Raw genomic sequence first — 16,538 nt, forward strand, 5'->3', positions numbered from 1 at the left:
TTCCAGGTATCTGAAACTGTATTCACCAGTTGTCCTACTTCTGACAGGAATAAAGAAACAAGCTGCTTTTAAAATCAGAGAAGGCTTTGAGAGCAACTGTACATCAGGAACCAAAGCACATTAATAGGTCTTGATGGCCCTGACTGTCCTCTGCTGGGGCCTCCCCTACACAGAGCCAATTGGGTCAGGGTACTATTTAAGCTCAAGCCAGGGCCTTCACTCCTGGCCTGAGCAAAGCATGAGGTGTGCTTGGTGTCTTCTCCTGTGCTGGCTTACTGTAGGTGGTTGACTGTGGGTATGAGCTGCAGCCTGCTTCATCTCTAGTCCTGGGAGGACAACGGGCTGATGCTGCAGGTAATGTATCTCCTCTAGTCCTGTACTTGGCCTTGACTGATCTCTGGGTGGGCTATGGGGCCTGATTTGCCATCCTGCTTTTTCTGGGCCTGTTGCTATCAGAACCTGAGTCCTGCTCAGCCACTGTGGGACTATCTTTGGTTCTTGACTGCTTCTCCTCATGAAGCAGCCCTGCGCCTCCCTGACCCACAAATGTCTTCCTTGCAGAAGGAAGAATGCAGTTTCTTCCAAACTGAATCCTGCATGACTTCTCACAGCCAAATCTGGTGTTTGCCTTCCCTCTGGATGTGTAGGCAGATATAATGAGCTTTTTATCAACTACCAAATGTATGATAGCCCCCTGTGCCCTGGGTGGTCGTGGAGTTATTGGGTTAGGATGGGGCAGTTCTCCTGAGCTCTGGTCCCCCATCTGGGGTGCAGCAATGCAATGAAAACAGTTGTTTGTGTGCCATGCTTCAGAGTATGGTAGTTCCTTCCACCTGACAGCCGGGACATCACCCGGGGGCGTCCCGGGGGGGCTGCGCTCGGCCCGGCTCAGCTCGGCTCGGCCCGGCTCGGCTCGGCTCGGAGCCCGCCTGGAGAAGAGGAGGCTCAGGGGCGACCTTATCGCTCTCTATGGGTACCTCAAGGGAGGCTGTAGCGAGGTGGGGGTTGGCCTGTTCTCCCACGTGCCTGGTGACAGGACGAGGGGGAATGGGCTTAAGTTGAGCCAGGGGAGTTTTAGGTTAGATGTTAGGAAGAACTTCTTCACTGAAAGGGTTGTGAGGCACTGGAACAGGCTGCCCAGGGAAGTGGTGGAGTCACCATCCCTGGAAGTCTTCAAAAGACGTTTAGATGTAGAGCTTAGGGAAATGGTTTAGTGGGGACTGTTAGAGTTAGGTCAGAGGTTGGACTCGATGATCTTGAGGTCTCTTCCAACCTAGAAAATTCTGTGATTCTGTGATTCCTTTTCTAGAACAAAAAGTACAGAACAGAGGAATAGACAACTTAAAAGGCCAATAGTGACTCTGACTTGCTAAATTGCATTAGTGGATGCGGACGCTCCTCCTACACCTCCAAAGGTCTATCACTTACACAGTTTATTCATGGTATGCAGACTGTACTTCCTCCCCTACCCTAAAAGAAATGGCTTCTTGTTAGCCATTGAACTACTGTTAAACATCTTTCTTTTCCCTTGATGCAAAACACATTATTAAAAACAAGTTGAAGTTTAAATGTTTGTAGAAGGAATTTCCTTCATATGCTTCAGACAACAATTTAAAGGCCCATTTAAAAATATCCCAGTATCTATTTATTAATGATACTTCACTCATCACCTTTGACATTTAGTTTAAAAGAACTGCTTTTTAATGAAAGGGCAGTACATTCATTTACAGGAATAGATCACCATTTCATATTTTTCTTTCTCACTCCAAATATTTATATAAATGAAGGCTAACCCTTATTGAACTTAATCACTGTCTTACTGTATAACATCAAAATATCAAGAGAGAAAAGCTTTACTTTGAAGCCTCTAGCAGGACTTCTTATCAGCTAATACTGTATGAACAAATTTAACTGAGTTTCCTCTAGTAACTTAGCTGTGATTCCTCTAGTAACTTTTAAACTTGTAACCCCTAGCAGGAAGTAGAAAAATATACGCATGTAATATCAGTGCCTTAATTAAAATTTAAAATAAATGATAGAGAATCTGATGTTACGGAATAACTAGAACCAATTTTTAGCAAAATATATTCTGAATTTCAGTTGCAGTCAGCTACAGGAAGGTAGACCATATTCCACATACTGAAGAGCATTATCTGACTCTGTTGCTGATTCCATGTATATTCAGCTCTTCCCTTGCACTGTCAGCTGTAAGATGGTATCTTGTTAATAACATATATCCTTGTCAGAGCATGCTAGCTAACTATTAACTGCCTGCCATCAGAGAGGAATTCCCCCCTTAGGACTGATTGTTCCATGGTCATCTTACAGTTTCATGACTCTCTACTTTAAATATGTGAGTGATAGAGACAAAATACCACATTACATAAGTGCAAAACATAAGATTGTTGAACAAATTAATCCCTATTCAGATACAACATAATCAGAGAGCAACTTATAACTAAAAGGCTCAGGTCAGTGAAAGGCTTATTCAATAATCAAAGCTAATCTTAAAAGTGGAGTTAATTCTCGACTTTTGAAATACAGGAAGGGGAAAAATGATGAACAATTGCTAGGGCTAATTCACTGAAACTTTACTTCCCATTTCTTTCCTATTTTTTTTAGCCAGTACAGAAGCACCCTTATCTATTAAGATTACTTAATTATCTTTGTATGATAAAATTTATTGTAAGCTGCTGATAATTTTGGCTATCCTTCAAGAAATGAAATCCTTCCTTTTCATTACATTGAGGAACAGTGATATTTCTGAGAGTGCCTAAGAGTAAGGAATGGCCAGCCCAAGTAGACAGACACCAAAAGTGACTTAAATGACTTGTGTTCTCTGTGCAGCAACAGTAAAAACAGAATGCTGAAGGGATGCAAGGAAAGGTGTGGGTGACTCTGTTGTACGGTGGCCAGGCCACTGTTTATAATGAAGTCAGAAACTTTCCCAGCTAAAGGTGATGGCCTGTTCAGGGGCACAGCATGGCCTGAGTGGGCCATTTAGAAAAGATATTCTATATATAGGAAGCTAGATTTGGATACTTTTCCTCCCATCCTCCCATTTCTCTCCCTTAATGCTATTTAGGTAGTCTCATTACACTACAGAAGACATTTGTTTTGCTCTAACTGATTTTTATTAAATTTTCATTTGCACATCAGGCACAATAAAATATGAACACCTGGCTTGAACTAGTAATGCCACATGTTATTGCTACACACAATATCTCTTTTGATCGTGTGGATTCTTTCTTTGCTTTTTCCAATAATGTGTTGAAAGTATTGATTAATGGACAAAGCATCACTTTGCCACTTGCCTTTTTATTATTGTAGGGGAAAGGATAAACATTTTAATGCAACAAATTAATTGGTGAATGGAGATATTAAATTTTGATTCTTTTTATTTCTTTTTATTTTTTTTAATTTTTTTTGGCATGTGTTGTGTTGGCATGGTCGAGTTGTGGAGACCACCTGCCTCCTGTGGGCCAGACCATTTTGGAAAAATTCTTTTCTTAACAAGCACGGTCAATTTTGCTAAACATGAATTTGTAAAACAGAAATCTCATCATTTAGAGTGGTGATGACTTTCAGAGAGTCAGCAATGAGGACTGAGATAACTTCAGTCTTAAATGTCCTTAGTAGTGCCTGATAGAATGAATTGCAGGCAAAAGCCCCTGAAAACAGTGGTGTCCAGTCTTATGGCTTTGATCTCTTCAGAAACCTGACAGACGCATGTGTGTTTGGCTACCAGGTGATTCTGCAAGGGAAAGAATATGAGGAAGACATAATTACATTTTAAAGAGAAAGATAGTTCCAGTTTCCATGAGGCAAGAGTGAGGATGAATACACCTTTTCTAATTTATTTTTTTTTCTTTTTCCTCTTAAATGGAAGGGAATGTTACTGTTGATAACTTCAGGGCCAGTAACTCTCACCTTTCTCCCAGAAAGGAATGTGTTTGTTGCCCAATGCCTCTCTCCTGGAGTAGGAGGCACAGCTTTTGTGTATGCACTCTTGATCAGGCAATGCAAATATGAAGAGGAGAAGGAGGGAGAACATATACTGTGGGGCAGACCTGAACTCATTAACCATGAGTGATGCTGCCAGCTGTCCTTCTGGCTGAAGTTTGTCTCAATTCCATTGCCAAATCAACTGCTTCCCAGAGGATATGTTGTCAATACAGAACAGAGAATTATTACTCTTGCTGTGTAGGTGTGATGTTGTAACAGAACGGCCTGTATTCATTCTTTATTTTATTCCTCTACTGGGTAAGTGAGGACATTTTTGTTCAAGGCTACATTTGTGTCAGTAGCAAGAGATCAGCATTTTCAGGTGCAGTGCAACCATGATTAGATTCACCTTCTACAGGTACTAATTTCTTCCCTTTTTGCACAAATGGTGCATGAGTCTGCTAGGCTTAAAGTAAAGGGTCTCAGTTTCATTCCTAAAGCTTTATGGGATGAGTCCAAATCAAAATGTTGTGGTTTGTTAGAGAGTGTGGCAGATCTGGGAACTGAACTTTAGTGTCCCCAAATCCCGGAAATGCTGTAAATGATTCTGCTTCTTCAGTACTTGGTGTAACACTCTGAAATGCTCAATTGCCCTCATAAGCGCAAAATATAACAGAAATACTTAGAAGTCAAGTATGTGTTTTGGAATGCCTTCTGGATTCCTTGGCTGGAAAAGAAAAAGATGCTGAGAGTGTTATAAAAATGTATGCGTGCAAGAAAAGTGTTACAATCAACAACACAGTGCTATTACCACACCTTTTGAGCCAACCACCCCCCTGCACCGAGCCAGAGTATTAATGAGAATTTCAAATCTCTGTCTTGATGGACAAGCTGGGATTCACAACATTTTAATACAGCCTGCGTTTAGGAAGTTTCGCAAAGAAAGAATTGTTAATGAGTAATCCTTGTCCATTAGGGCACTGAGCCAATGAGCCCAAGCTTTGATTCATTGTGTTATCACTACAGGCTTCTGCTAAACCTAAAAACAAAACAAAACATAAATGTTCCTGTGTGAGAATCACTAGGATACTGAACTGAGTGCAGAACTGTTTTACATCCTGCCATCCACAATCTTGCAGAAAAGGACAGTAAGTAATTCCTTAAATCAATATATTTTGCTGTGAAGTTGCGTAGTATGAAAAATTTTCTCCTCCGAATTACTTAGAGTATGTTAATGGATTCTTGGCCAAAAAGGAATGAATTTTAAAACTAATAATTTATGGAAGAATAATATAAGGAGAAGTAATTTAATCTATAAAACTGGTGCAACAGCAGAAACGCTGCTTGGGAAAAATATTAAGGTTATCGAAAAAAATGACAGTGTCGGAATTTGTCATTAGAAAGCTGAGTTCAGTGTCTGTGTGTCAGTAAAAAGGAAAGCTTAACTTTGACACTAAGTTTTTCCTTCAGTAATGCAATCTAGTTAGTTATGTGCCTTAGCTTTATGATTGTACTGGTTTGCTTTTTTTTTTTTCATTTTTAGAAAAGAAAAAAAAATAAAAGTGGTTAATGGGAAAATGGGATGATCTAGGGGGGGATAGTTATACTCATTTTATGTAATTTCTTTAACTGTCTCGGGTACAGATTCCAGGTGCATCTTCCGAAGTCCGGGACTTTAGCACTTATTTCACAAAACTAGTACAAGCAAAAGGGGGTTTCACATTTCAAGTGGCTGCTGTTTTTTACTCTTGCTGTTTTTTTAAGAAAACGATAGTTTATTTTGAATGCTCCCGCTAGCCATTTATCTTCAGAATAGTACAAGAGTGACATTGATTTGACTTAAATTTATTTTTACTTTTATTGCTCATGTTACAGATAGCATAGACTTGTACCAGATGGAGGTCCCACTAGGCTAGAAAGGAATTCAAATACAGGTTAAGATAGAAAGTTTGCAGTCTTATGAGGTGAGCCAGGAAAAAGGTGCTAAAGTAGGGAAGGTGCAGAGAAATGGTATTTAGTTCATCCCGGGGACAGTCAAAAGCTACCCCACTCTTTGAAGTTACATGCCTAGGTTCAGAAATGGCATCAACTCTTCTGGCAGAGTTTTCAGTTCTCCTTGTGCCTGATGTGAAGATTCACATTTTCCCTCAACACAAGCCGTATGAATATCCCACACTTCATCTGTGTCCTTTATTGCTTTGTTCCTTTGATTTTAAATATCATATTTAAACAAAACAAACACACGGTAAATTTCAACCAACCACAGTAACAGTCCTGCCCTTGGTTCTCAAACTTGCTGGTATTTTCGCTTGTATTCTCTATCAGTTGCTGCGTAGCTGCCGGTGGTGCCATGCATGCCAAAGCACTCTGGCAGCGAAAGGCTAGAAACGAGGAGTGCAAATCTTTGTAACACTTTCATGTCTTTGATACAGTTTACAACAAACAAGAAGGCAAATAAAAAAGCCTTTCATATATGTGAGGCACCACATTAAATATTCTACAAAAAGGCTATGAGGCCAGATCAAAAGCTTGTGAACTAGATGGGAATATTCCCATTAATATTAACAGTGTGTGGATCAGGGCACAGATTAATGTTGTTACAGAAATCTCTCTTTGAGAATTGGCAGCCAGATGTGTAAAGAATAGGACAAAATTACAGGGCAGAAGGAAGGAAATGTACCTCACTATTTGTAAATTTTTTGCCAGTGCTTTGATACATCTATCTTTACTGAGTACTTGAAATATTCAATCATTTTTTTCTGAAGGTAAAATTCAGTTTGATTTTTATGGAGCTTTTCTGATGATCACACTGTTTAATATGTCCTTAAATAATGCCCAAAATTCCCTGAGCTCTAGGTTTCGTAAGAATGTACACAAATTCACAATCCCAACATCACCATTGCAGACATAGCAATATTAGCTCCTCTTATAAAATCTGATAAAGAAACACGAGAAGTAACAGCAGTGATAGAACTTCATCTTCAAGTTTGGCTGCAGGGAGAGAAAATCCTGCAAGGAACTGGCAGAGTTGCACTCCTCTGGGCTGTAAGAAATCTATTAATGGGCTCGCACCTGAAGACAGGGTGGGGATGGCCTCTCTCATATCTTCGTTATGAAAATCCAGAGAAAACTTCAGAAGCCCTCTGAAGACGCCTGATTTTGATTTTCCTCTTTATAATTTCCCATTATAAGAGTCCTGACTGTGCTGCTGTCTTGTCCTTTGTAGGACCCTTAGAATGGAGCTGTAAGAGAACCCCCATCCCCTTTTCTTGAGGTGTTTTGGCAGTGGATACCCTCCCCAGCAAATGTGATGGAGCTGGTGACATGGCTGGAAGTAGATGTGGGCCTGCTGAGGTGCCTGGGCTGGTTGTTAAACCCCATCCCAAGATATGTGGAGTTTTTTTGCTGATGCAAAATTGTTTCTGTGCTAGATTTGAGACTGTGTGTTTACATGTTATTTGCTGCAGGACCCGTATCTGGTCTGTGACACAAGCAGCTTTTGACATTTCTGAGTAAACTGTTTAAATTATTTGTGGGCAGATATTTAAGATGCATCTGTCTAATTAGAGGGCCTTTGTTTATGTTAAGAAATAACTTAATGAATCTTTGTGGACAAATCTGAATATAATTACACAGTGTGCTTGCTGGTCTTGCAAACTACTTCCCAGTCTCCTCAGCTCTGGGGCCTCCTGCTACATTCACATTTTTGTCAGATGACTTCACTTTTGCTAGAGAAACACACTGAGCCCTCACTGGGAAGCAGACCAGACTCTATCTCTCAAACGACTACTGTGAGTGGAAACATAGTCATAGTCCATTTCAATCCCATGGGAATGAAAACAAAGAAAGAATTACTTTATGAAAAAAAAGTTTTTTATCGACTTTATTCAGAATTTTCTTGGTGCCTGTGTGAGCCTTGGAGACACCTCCTTGCTGGAGCTCTGTTCTTCTGCTTCCCCAAATGTAACCTTGGGCTGTCCCAGCTCACCCACATGAGCACAACCTCTTTTTCCTCCACCCAAACTGGCCAGACTTGGGTATGGGAGCCTCTTGGCATGCCTTTGTCCTGAATGCAGTGCTGACCTAGCTATAGCCCCCACTTCAGTAGAAGGCAATGGCAGGGTCCAACCCCTAGTGTTTGGAGTGGGAAGGAGATGACCCCATTGTTTTTTCTGTGTTCAGTGCCAATGTCAACCTTGGGAGATAGCAGCTGCTCTTACCCAGTAGGAAAGTATGCCAGTGAACAGGCACAAACATCTCCCAGCTTCCTAATGTGAGAGAGTTGTATGGCTGCTTGAGACCACAGAGGGAGGAGGTGGGCAAGCCTGGTTATTAGAGCAAGGCTTTGCCTTCTGGTTTCCGCCACGGTTTCTCTTCTTCAGCCAGTAACTACCCAAGGCAAGATAAAGAGCCAGTCACTGGAAATTAAACTCAAGTTTCCTAACTTGGAGTCTTCTGATCTAACCATAAGCTTGCACTTTTTCAGTAAGTGAAACCAAAGAAATGATGAAAGAGTGATGAAAAAATAATGCAAACAATTAGTATTTCCTGGGAAAGGGGCTGGGCAGCATGTCCTCAGCAGGTCAGCACAGTGTTTCAGTCTGTGAATATTTGAGTAAGGTTAAGCATAAACTGCCATTGGTTTTAATTGAACAGCAGAAGGATGGCAAGTAAGATACACCACAGCAAGGAAAAAACAAACAAACTATATGCAGCATTTTATTTGAAGACTTAATTAAATATTGTAACTTCAAGCCAAGTTTTGTTACAGTAAATATTGAAACAATCTCCTCAATCCTGCCTTACAACAGGTACACAAAAATGAATTATGTTGTTTTAAATATCCTTTTTGTTTTATATCTTCCAGGATCTCCTTTTGATTTTTTTTCTTAATTATATTCCTCCTGAACTGAAGAATAAATGGGATCTGAAATGAATTTAATAGGACATCCCCAGCTAGCTACTGCAGATGGATTTTCTCTTGTTGAAGGTCCTCATTTATTTGGTAAGTTACCAAATTAAGGATAGTTTGCTCTTTTAGCTTTACTTGAAAACTTAGAAGAAAATGCATTGAAATCATGTCAAAGTCAATGATGTGTAGTTAAGACATGCCAACCTTCTTGAAACATCAGTTCCTATGGAAAGAAAGATAAACAATGAATCTGTGATATTATATAATATAGTCTTTCACACTATTGCTCTCATCAATGCTGATAGTAGGTTATTTTTATAACACTTCTAATACCTAAAGGACAGAAAAAAAAGACACAATGTATAGGCTGGATGTTATCTTCACATGAGTCATTTAAACCAAGCTAAGCAAATGTATTTTCAGTTAATTACTAATCAAAATATACTGCAATATATCTGCAGTGCTATACTATGCGTATTTATGAAACTATTTTCACCTAAATTAAAACTGTGGGATTACTATTAAAAACTTACACTATTAATGTCAACACACAAGAAAATGTGTAATGTGGGTGGCAAAATCTCTCCTTTTCTCAGTTCCGCTAATTTTTTTAAAGGCTAAACATGGGCTTGTTAATGAAGGAAGAATTCTTGGTCAATATTTTGTGACCAAGGGGAAGCTGTTTTCTGCTCAGAGGAAAAATTAAAAAAAAAGATAGAATAACACATTTTTTTAGCCTTTCTTTTGGCAGCATAGGAAGACCTTTTTTAAGTGACATGATATATTGAGAGCCTCACACATAGAGACCCTCACAGAAAGTGCTGTAGGCACTTCAGAAATTTCCACTCCAAATAAGACCAGAATTCTGTCTTTTTGAATGATGGAAAAAAAAATGCAAACATTTAAATTTCATCTATCTGAAACAAGAATAGCATCTTGTGTTCTGAGAGACTCTGAAATGTGGAGCCACTCCTGCTGCAGAGCACCTAGAATTTGGGAGCGTTTCTCTGAAGAGGACCACCTCCATGCAACTAACCTATACTATTATTAAAGATAACCAAAAACATCGTGTTACTGTATGCTATTGCATTTTTTTTCTCTATTTTTTTTTTTGTCTGTGTGAGAAATACTTTTTAGCAGAGGAAATGTTTTGCCAATAGTTATAAAAACAAACAAACAAAAAACAAAACAAAACACAAACAACTACATATAAATAGCTGAAACATTGCTGCCTGTTAACTCCAGTGCCATAATACCCAAAGAAGAAGATAATATTTAAGGTGCCAAATTTTATATTCAATCATCCCTTTAAAAGTCCTGATGAATTGAGCTAATGCAGACCTTTATCTATGTTTTTCCTATGCTAGCAAATTATTTTGAAAGAGAATTGGAGAGTTTCAAAACACAAGGGAATATGTTAATGCAAAAGACTTTTCCTCCACATTGATGTCTCATTCAGAAACTTTCAGGTCTTCAGAAGAGGGATTGTCTCCCCCATTATAGATAGCCAGAGCTTACCACAATGGAGATTAAATTCAAACTGACATTTCTGTAACAGAAATAAATAATGTATTAATAGGTTGAATTAGGGGTTCTGTTAGGAAGGAGACTTAGCCTTCTTGCTGTTTCACTTAAGCTGACTTCCAGCTGGTTTTTATGGTCACTTCGTCCTGTTTTGTGGGTTGTCGCTCAACTAAGTCTCAAAACTGAATTCTTCATAAATTTGATGTCTTTTGCTTTTAGAGATGGAAAAATAAATAAATAAATAATATGTAACTGAGTCCATAGAACAAGTCACTCATTGTGAAGTGATTCATAATTTCATCTTATCAAGATTCTTCTAGGAATTGGCATTGCATATCAATTTAATATTTGTAAACTACTTTTTTTTTGACATTGACATTCAGTTTTTTCAGGTAGAGACTTGTACACCCAAGGAAACAGGAAATAATTTTTCTCTTAAATGACCCTTACATTATGTATTTCTCACAGAAATTCTCACACATTATAACTTTGATGTAATACAAATTAGAAATTGCTGACTTACAAACATCAGCCTTTATTAAAAGTGTCCTTTTCAGAGATATATACTCACTTTCTAGGAAAAAAAAATAAAAAAATAAAAATTCCAAAGAAAAGAAATTGGAGAGGAGTGTAGGCCTCCATGGGACCTGTCCTGTTAAGGTGCTTCTCTTCCTCAGTCAAATCCTGTTCTAATTTCACAGGCCCCTTTGAATCAAGTAGGGCCAGCTTTGTGAAGACTGGTCCAATTTGCTAACCTGCATTTTTGAACCACTGTAATTTAGGACCATAATCCTGGTCTCATTTAAAATCTTTAGGAGCTTTGTAGCTCACTTTAGAGCCATTAGTTTGTTCTGTGAATGCTTCCACAATGGTATCCATGGACTGAATTGAGCTCCTCTGCTTTGCTTTAAATTGACTGGAGGTAAGCTCTGCCCCAGATGATGCTGAAGGACATTAACAGAGCACTGTGCTGACACTAACAAGTGTAGCACCAAGGTTTAAAAATTCAGCTGGGGTGGCACTGTCCTAGAAAGACTGTTGCAAAATGATATTTGATTACATCTTTCAATTACCTCAGAAAGTTTTCTATTTTAGGGCCAATACATATGTTAAATACCCGTATATCCAATATCTTGTCTCTTTCAGTGGTTATCACTTGCCATTTTTACAAGGGACTGAGGTAACTTTCAGACAACAAAAACACCTCCTTCATATTTTAAATGTGGGGTGTAAACTTACATATTTGTGTGGCATTTGAAATATATACATTACACTCTAACCATAGGAGGCAGGCCTTTAATGTAATAGCCCCATTCTATTTTCTGTTAAAGCACCTTATATAGGAGTTATTAATATGCAAGATATCAAGTGTGAGATTTCAATTATGACAGAAGGATTTTTTGAAAAGAAGCTGGAGAAATAAGTCAATACTATTATATGTTTAATTTGAATAGAGACATATTTTAAGTATTTTTGGTGGTCTGACAGTGGTTTCTTACAATGTAATGTCAAAACAATGTGACAAGAAATGCTATCCTCACTGTACATGTCCCTATCTGAGAAAAGTATTTTGCAGTGAAAAAGCACTCTTAAAATCTGTATTGATGTGAACAATGGGGAATAAAAACAAACAAACAAACAAACAAAAAATAAATGTAACAAAGGGGAAAAGAAAGCAACACGTCTAAACTTGTCTTAAATATTTTACAGTGTAAGAACAAGAATTGCCACTGAAAATTGTAGGCATAGAACTGTACCTAAGATGAAATAAAGAGACTCACTCCTTTCAGATAAATTTATATTTGTTCTGGTTATGCCTTTAAAAAAATAATATATATATATTTTTTTTTTTCAATAGTAGCAGGAACAAGTGTCCAAACTGATTAAACACCTTCCAAATCATAAGATATGTTAAATAACTACTTGTCTTCAACACCACCTGGCAGGTGATGAAACATCTGTCTTCATCCTTGCACAGAAGATAATTAGGCCTGTAACAAACCCCCAAATCAAAAAGAAACAAAGCAAGACAAATTAAAATAGAAAATCATGTATATATATTAATTATTGTGAAGAGAGCCAAAGCAAAGAGTGTGGGATCTGAGGGAAAAAAAATCGAGAAAGAAAATGCAAATGAACAGGTCTCAGAGAATGAAGGTTGCACCATAGAGAAAGGCAAAACCAAAATGCATGTGTGATGCTTCCTTTTGTGTATATGTGTGAGTTCTATGGATCTTAGCCTGGAAAGCAAGACATTTTGTGAAATTACACAGTAATTTTGCACTCTGGGGCTTAATTCTCTGGCTATTTACTTCCAGATGTGGTCCTCAGATGTACTTCTGGCCACAAATCTGATGTTAGGTCTCAGGGAGCATATTCACAGTTCTAAATAAAAGATGCTGAAGAACGAAAGGGGCACCGCTCCTCTGACTGTCCATCTTGACACTACTCAATTCTTAGCTTGCTCTAGGGCTCTGTTTTGGATTGCTGTAGCAGGTGTCTTTAAGACATGGCCTAACTCCAGGAACTGTACCCAAAAAGGCAGCTTGGACAAGACTGCAGTAGGTTTGTCTGCCTTTGCCCTACATTGTCCTCTAACACTGTCTTGGTGGGTTCAGATCTTAGCTGCCATCAAACCATGCAATACACTCTCACAGCTTCATGCCACAGTGGTGGCATCCAACAGAATCTTCACGTTATTATAGATGCTTTGAGCTGAAATGACACATAATAAACACAAGTATCTGAGAGCCACAGTGGTCTATGAATAAGAACAGTATGACCCAGAAGAGTAAGGTCAGCAGCAATGCCTTCAAAGTGCAGATGTGTCCTGTCCACTCTATAGAGAGATAGATTTACCCCTAAGTGACATAGAGGAGAACTGATCCTTGGCACATGTCAGGGAGGTCTCCCTGACACTCTTCTATGTCATCTTATAGATGTGTCCAGGTAGTCCTAAGTACTCTGTCCTGTTTTGGAGAATACAAGTATTTGTGTGCTTAAAAGGCATCTGTTAATCCAGTCAGCTAAAACATGCTTTTTATGACATTGAAGTGGTTAATCTATTGCACAGAACTGCCTGATGTTGTTATACCTGTTATATATTGAGGAATATTTTAAGTAAACTCTAATAGTTACCCAAAAAAAAAAAAAAAAAGTCTCAGCTATGTGGAAGCACCCTCTTGAACAGAAACCAAAATTTATGCAGGTAAATTCACAGTGGGAGCAGGTGTTGCTATTGTTTTAGGCATTTACAAACAAGTTTCTCTGTAATGAAGTTAATCAGTAAACTATATAACCTCTGGCCTGTGTCACTCCTTTGCTAGTCTTAAAGAAAGTTCTCACTGTAAAGAAGTCAGGAAGATATAGGCAAAGCAGAACAAAGAAGTTTTGTTTCTAAGTAGTCTTTAGGGAAAAGGAGGGAAAAAGAGAAAGAGAGAAAGGTCTGGGTACCTTAAAAACAACATTTTTCTTCAAGAAATGGTCTGACTGAAGACTACCTAAGGTAGGATAATTCTGTGATCTCATTTACGTGTGTGTGTTGTCTGATCTTATGTTCTTCATTGAAACTGTAGGTTCTTATAAAGTTGTGTTGCTAAAATCCAAGTGGTCTTTCAAGATCTGAAAATAACTTTTTGGAATTAAATCAGGATTTCATTAATGGTTGTGCTATGGTTTCCAAATAAATTATGAGTCTTGTGCCTATTTCCTGAAGTTCCTTCATGAATATCCCACAGAGTGCCAGAGGCTCATATTTCAAACCTGCTCAGAATTCTTTTCCTTTATTAGCTTTATTTTAATGGAACAATAACTTTTACATTAAAATGTGATATCATTGTACTTTCTGTAATATTCTGAATAAAACTGTATTATTCTTGAATCTGCACATAGCCTCAGTATAACTGAAAACACTTTCCTTAGGTTCTACATGGAAAATTTATTTTCATTTCTACAAGCACTTAAGCCTACATCAAATATTTTTAAAGTTGCATGTAAAACAATCTGTGCAAAATTTAAAGAAACAAAAGCAAAACTCTGATGTGTTTCAGTTTCAAATGGAAAGTAGATGAAAAGTAGGAAAATATTTGTAAAATTGTGACCAAATCCGTGTGTTTCACTTTGATATTAGTGAATGTTTCAGACTTCTGTAAAATGTTTTAATTGAAAAACATTCTTTTGTAAAATATAACCTAAAAGATCAACTATAAGTAATATACATTTGTGTATGTTTAAATAGTCTAAAATTTTAGGACGTAGGCTTCCAAAAGGAAAAACAGATAGATGTTTCAAAATAGCTAAGACTATGTAAATATAAAATACCATATTCCAGTGAGTCCATTTCTGACTTCACTTTCACGCCTTTTTACTACTGCACCTCCAGTGATTTCAGTGGGCTGTCTCATGCTTTACAGTGGCATGAGACCAGCCCATCTCAGACTACTTCTGATGTCTTGATAAAATCATATGTACATTCTAGTTACCAAGATAAGATTAATATTCTTTTGTGATAAGAAACTATTCTAGACTTACATATACTTTGCAAAGCATAATTCAAAAAATTGATGTGGACTTAAAATGTCACTCAAGATAGTGCAGTGCACTGTACGCTTCTGAAAGCAGAATCCCTCCAGCATTTGTTAGAAGCCCTGTGCACACAGCTGACTGGGGAACACTGCTCAGACCACATGCTTTGGATTGGGTCATAGAAATTCTTTGCTCTGGTAATTTCAAAGCAGTTAGTTCCTATTTCAACCTCACCATTTGTTTCATCGTTTAAGAAAATATCTCAGAATAAAAGGACATTTCATCCAAAAAACGAGACAGTTTCACATTTAAAGTGTCTTTATGGAACACCGCTACATTTCAAAATATTTGTAGGAAAGATTTAAATCGCTAATGCTTTGAAGCAGACTATTTCTTGTAATGTTTAATTCTAGCCTTACTGATAATTTTGTGGGAAAATCATCACTTGACAGTTGTTGTTGACCTGCTCTGGGTAACAGGCATCTCGCTTAACCAAGTCAGGTAATTTCTAAGGTTGAAATAAAAGTATCCACCAAGCTCTTCAAAGAAGACTAATCAGGTCAACTTAAAACAAAATAAAACAAACAAAAAAAACCAGCCTTAAGCTGTCGTGGGAAAACCTATATAGTTGCAACATAAACATCCTTAAAAATCACACTGGTCTCCATGAAAGTACAACCTATACACTTTCCAAAGTTTTAGCTGTAACTTGTATTCTCTCAGTCTCTCTCTCCTATTCTGCCTTTTCCCTTCCTTTGTTCTGAGCATGGGGAGAATTCAGCTGAATCTTTTTCTCTCTGTCTCTCTTTTGTATTTTACTTTATAGATTGACTCAGATTTTTATCGTACCCCAGAAGCAGAATAAAATTAATGATTATGGAGATTTTTGTAAACATCTGTAATGCAATCGGTCTGCACTAGTTTAAATAAATGCCCAATATTGTCTCAGTATATGCTGCAGTTCTTTAGCAATCCTGACTTGCTAATAAGTCCTGAGATACTTTTCTGCTGTGGAAGGAATGTTGCCTTTTCTTGTTCTTTCAAAGGCCCAAGTAGTTCAAGAGACTGATATAGAGCTTTTGTGAATTTTCCAGTGGATGGCATAGAGATAAAAATCAACAGTTTCTTTGTTTTCATTTTGGAATATTCCCACTTTCCGTTAAGAAACTCAATTAACTAAGTAATTACAAACTAGCAAATGACAGCTTAGGTTTCCATGGTGAACAGATTCCTTTCCAAAGCGGCTGAATGATTTGTGTAATGATTGAACATCGTGCAATTAAAATAACACTGTTTTTTTGTACCTAAAGTACTTTGAATGGTCTCAGAGAACAGCAGTACCAACAAACTGGAAATACAATTAAAGAAAGATCACATTTTAAAATCAAAGAAAGACTACCATTAAACCCATAGTTTGCAAGGCCTTTCTTTGCATTAGAATTTCATACTGAACAACAAAGGTCAGCATCAAATCATTGCTGCCTTCTCCCTTCACATGTTTTGTCACCACTGCAGCTGACAGTTATCAGTGACAGTTTGGGGAGTGCCTTCTGCTATACACTAGTGTAGTAACTGGGGCCCTGGCATCTTCTGGAGCAACTAAATGCAACTATAACTAAACTAATTGTTAATA

General features: G+C 37.9%; 1 protein-coding gene across 5 annotated transcripts in view; it reads left to right on the forward strand.

The window, feature by feature from the left end:
- Window positions 1-264: 264 nt before the first annotated feature.
- The window catches only part of NR1H4 (nuclear receptor subfamily 1 group H member 4), a 41,668-nt gene continuing 25,394 nt past the window's right edge, over window positions 265-16,538 (forward strand). For 2 of the 5 annotated variants that reach the window (XM_084506062.1, XM_084506064.1), the window contains exons 1-2: window positions 4,961-5,093; window positions 8,813-8,950. In XM_084506062.1, coding sequence (XP_084362188.1) covers window positions 8,866-8,950 — 85 coding nt within the window. In that variant the 5' untranslated portion in view covers window positions 4,961-5,093; window positions 8,813-8,865. Of the gene's footprint in view, window positions 355-4,960; window positions 5,094-8,812; window positions 8,951-13,665; window positions 13,887-16,538 lie in introns of those variants that run through there. The other 3 variants (XM_084506063.1, XM_084506066.1, XM_084506065.1) reach the window with 3 other exon arrangements.

The sequence above is a fragment of the Aythya ferina genome (assembly GCF_964211825.1).
Source record: "Aythya ferina genome assembly, chromosome: 1".
Taxonomy (NCBI): domain Eukaryota; kingdom Metazoa; phylum Chordata; class Aves; order Anseriformes; family Anatidae; genus Aythya; species Aythya ferina.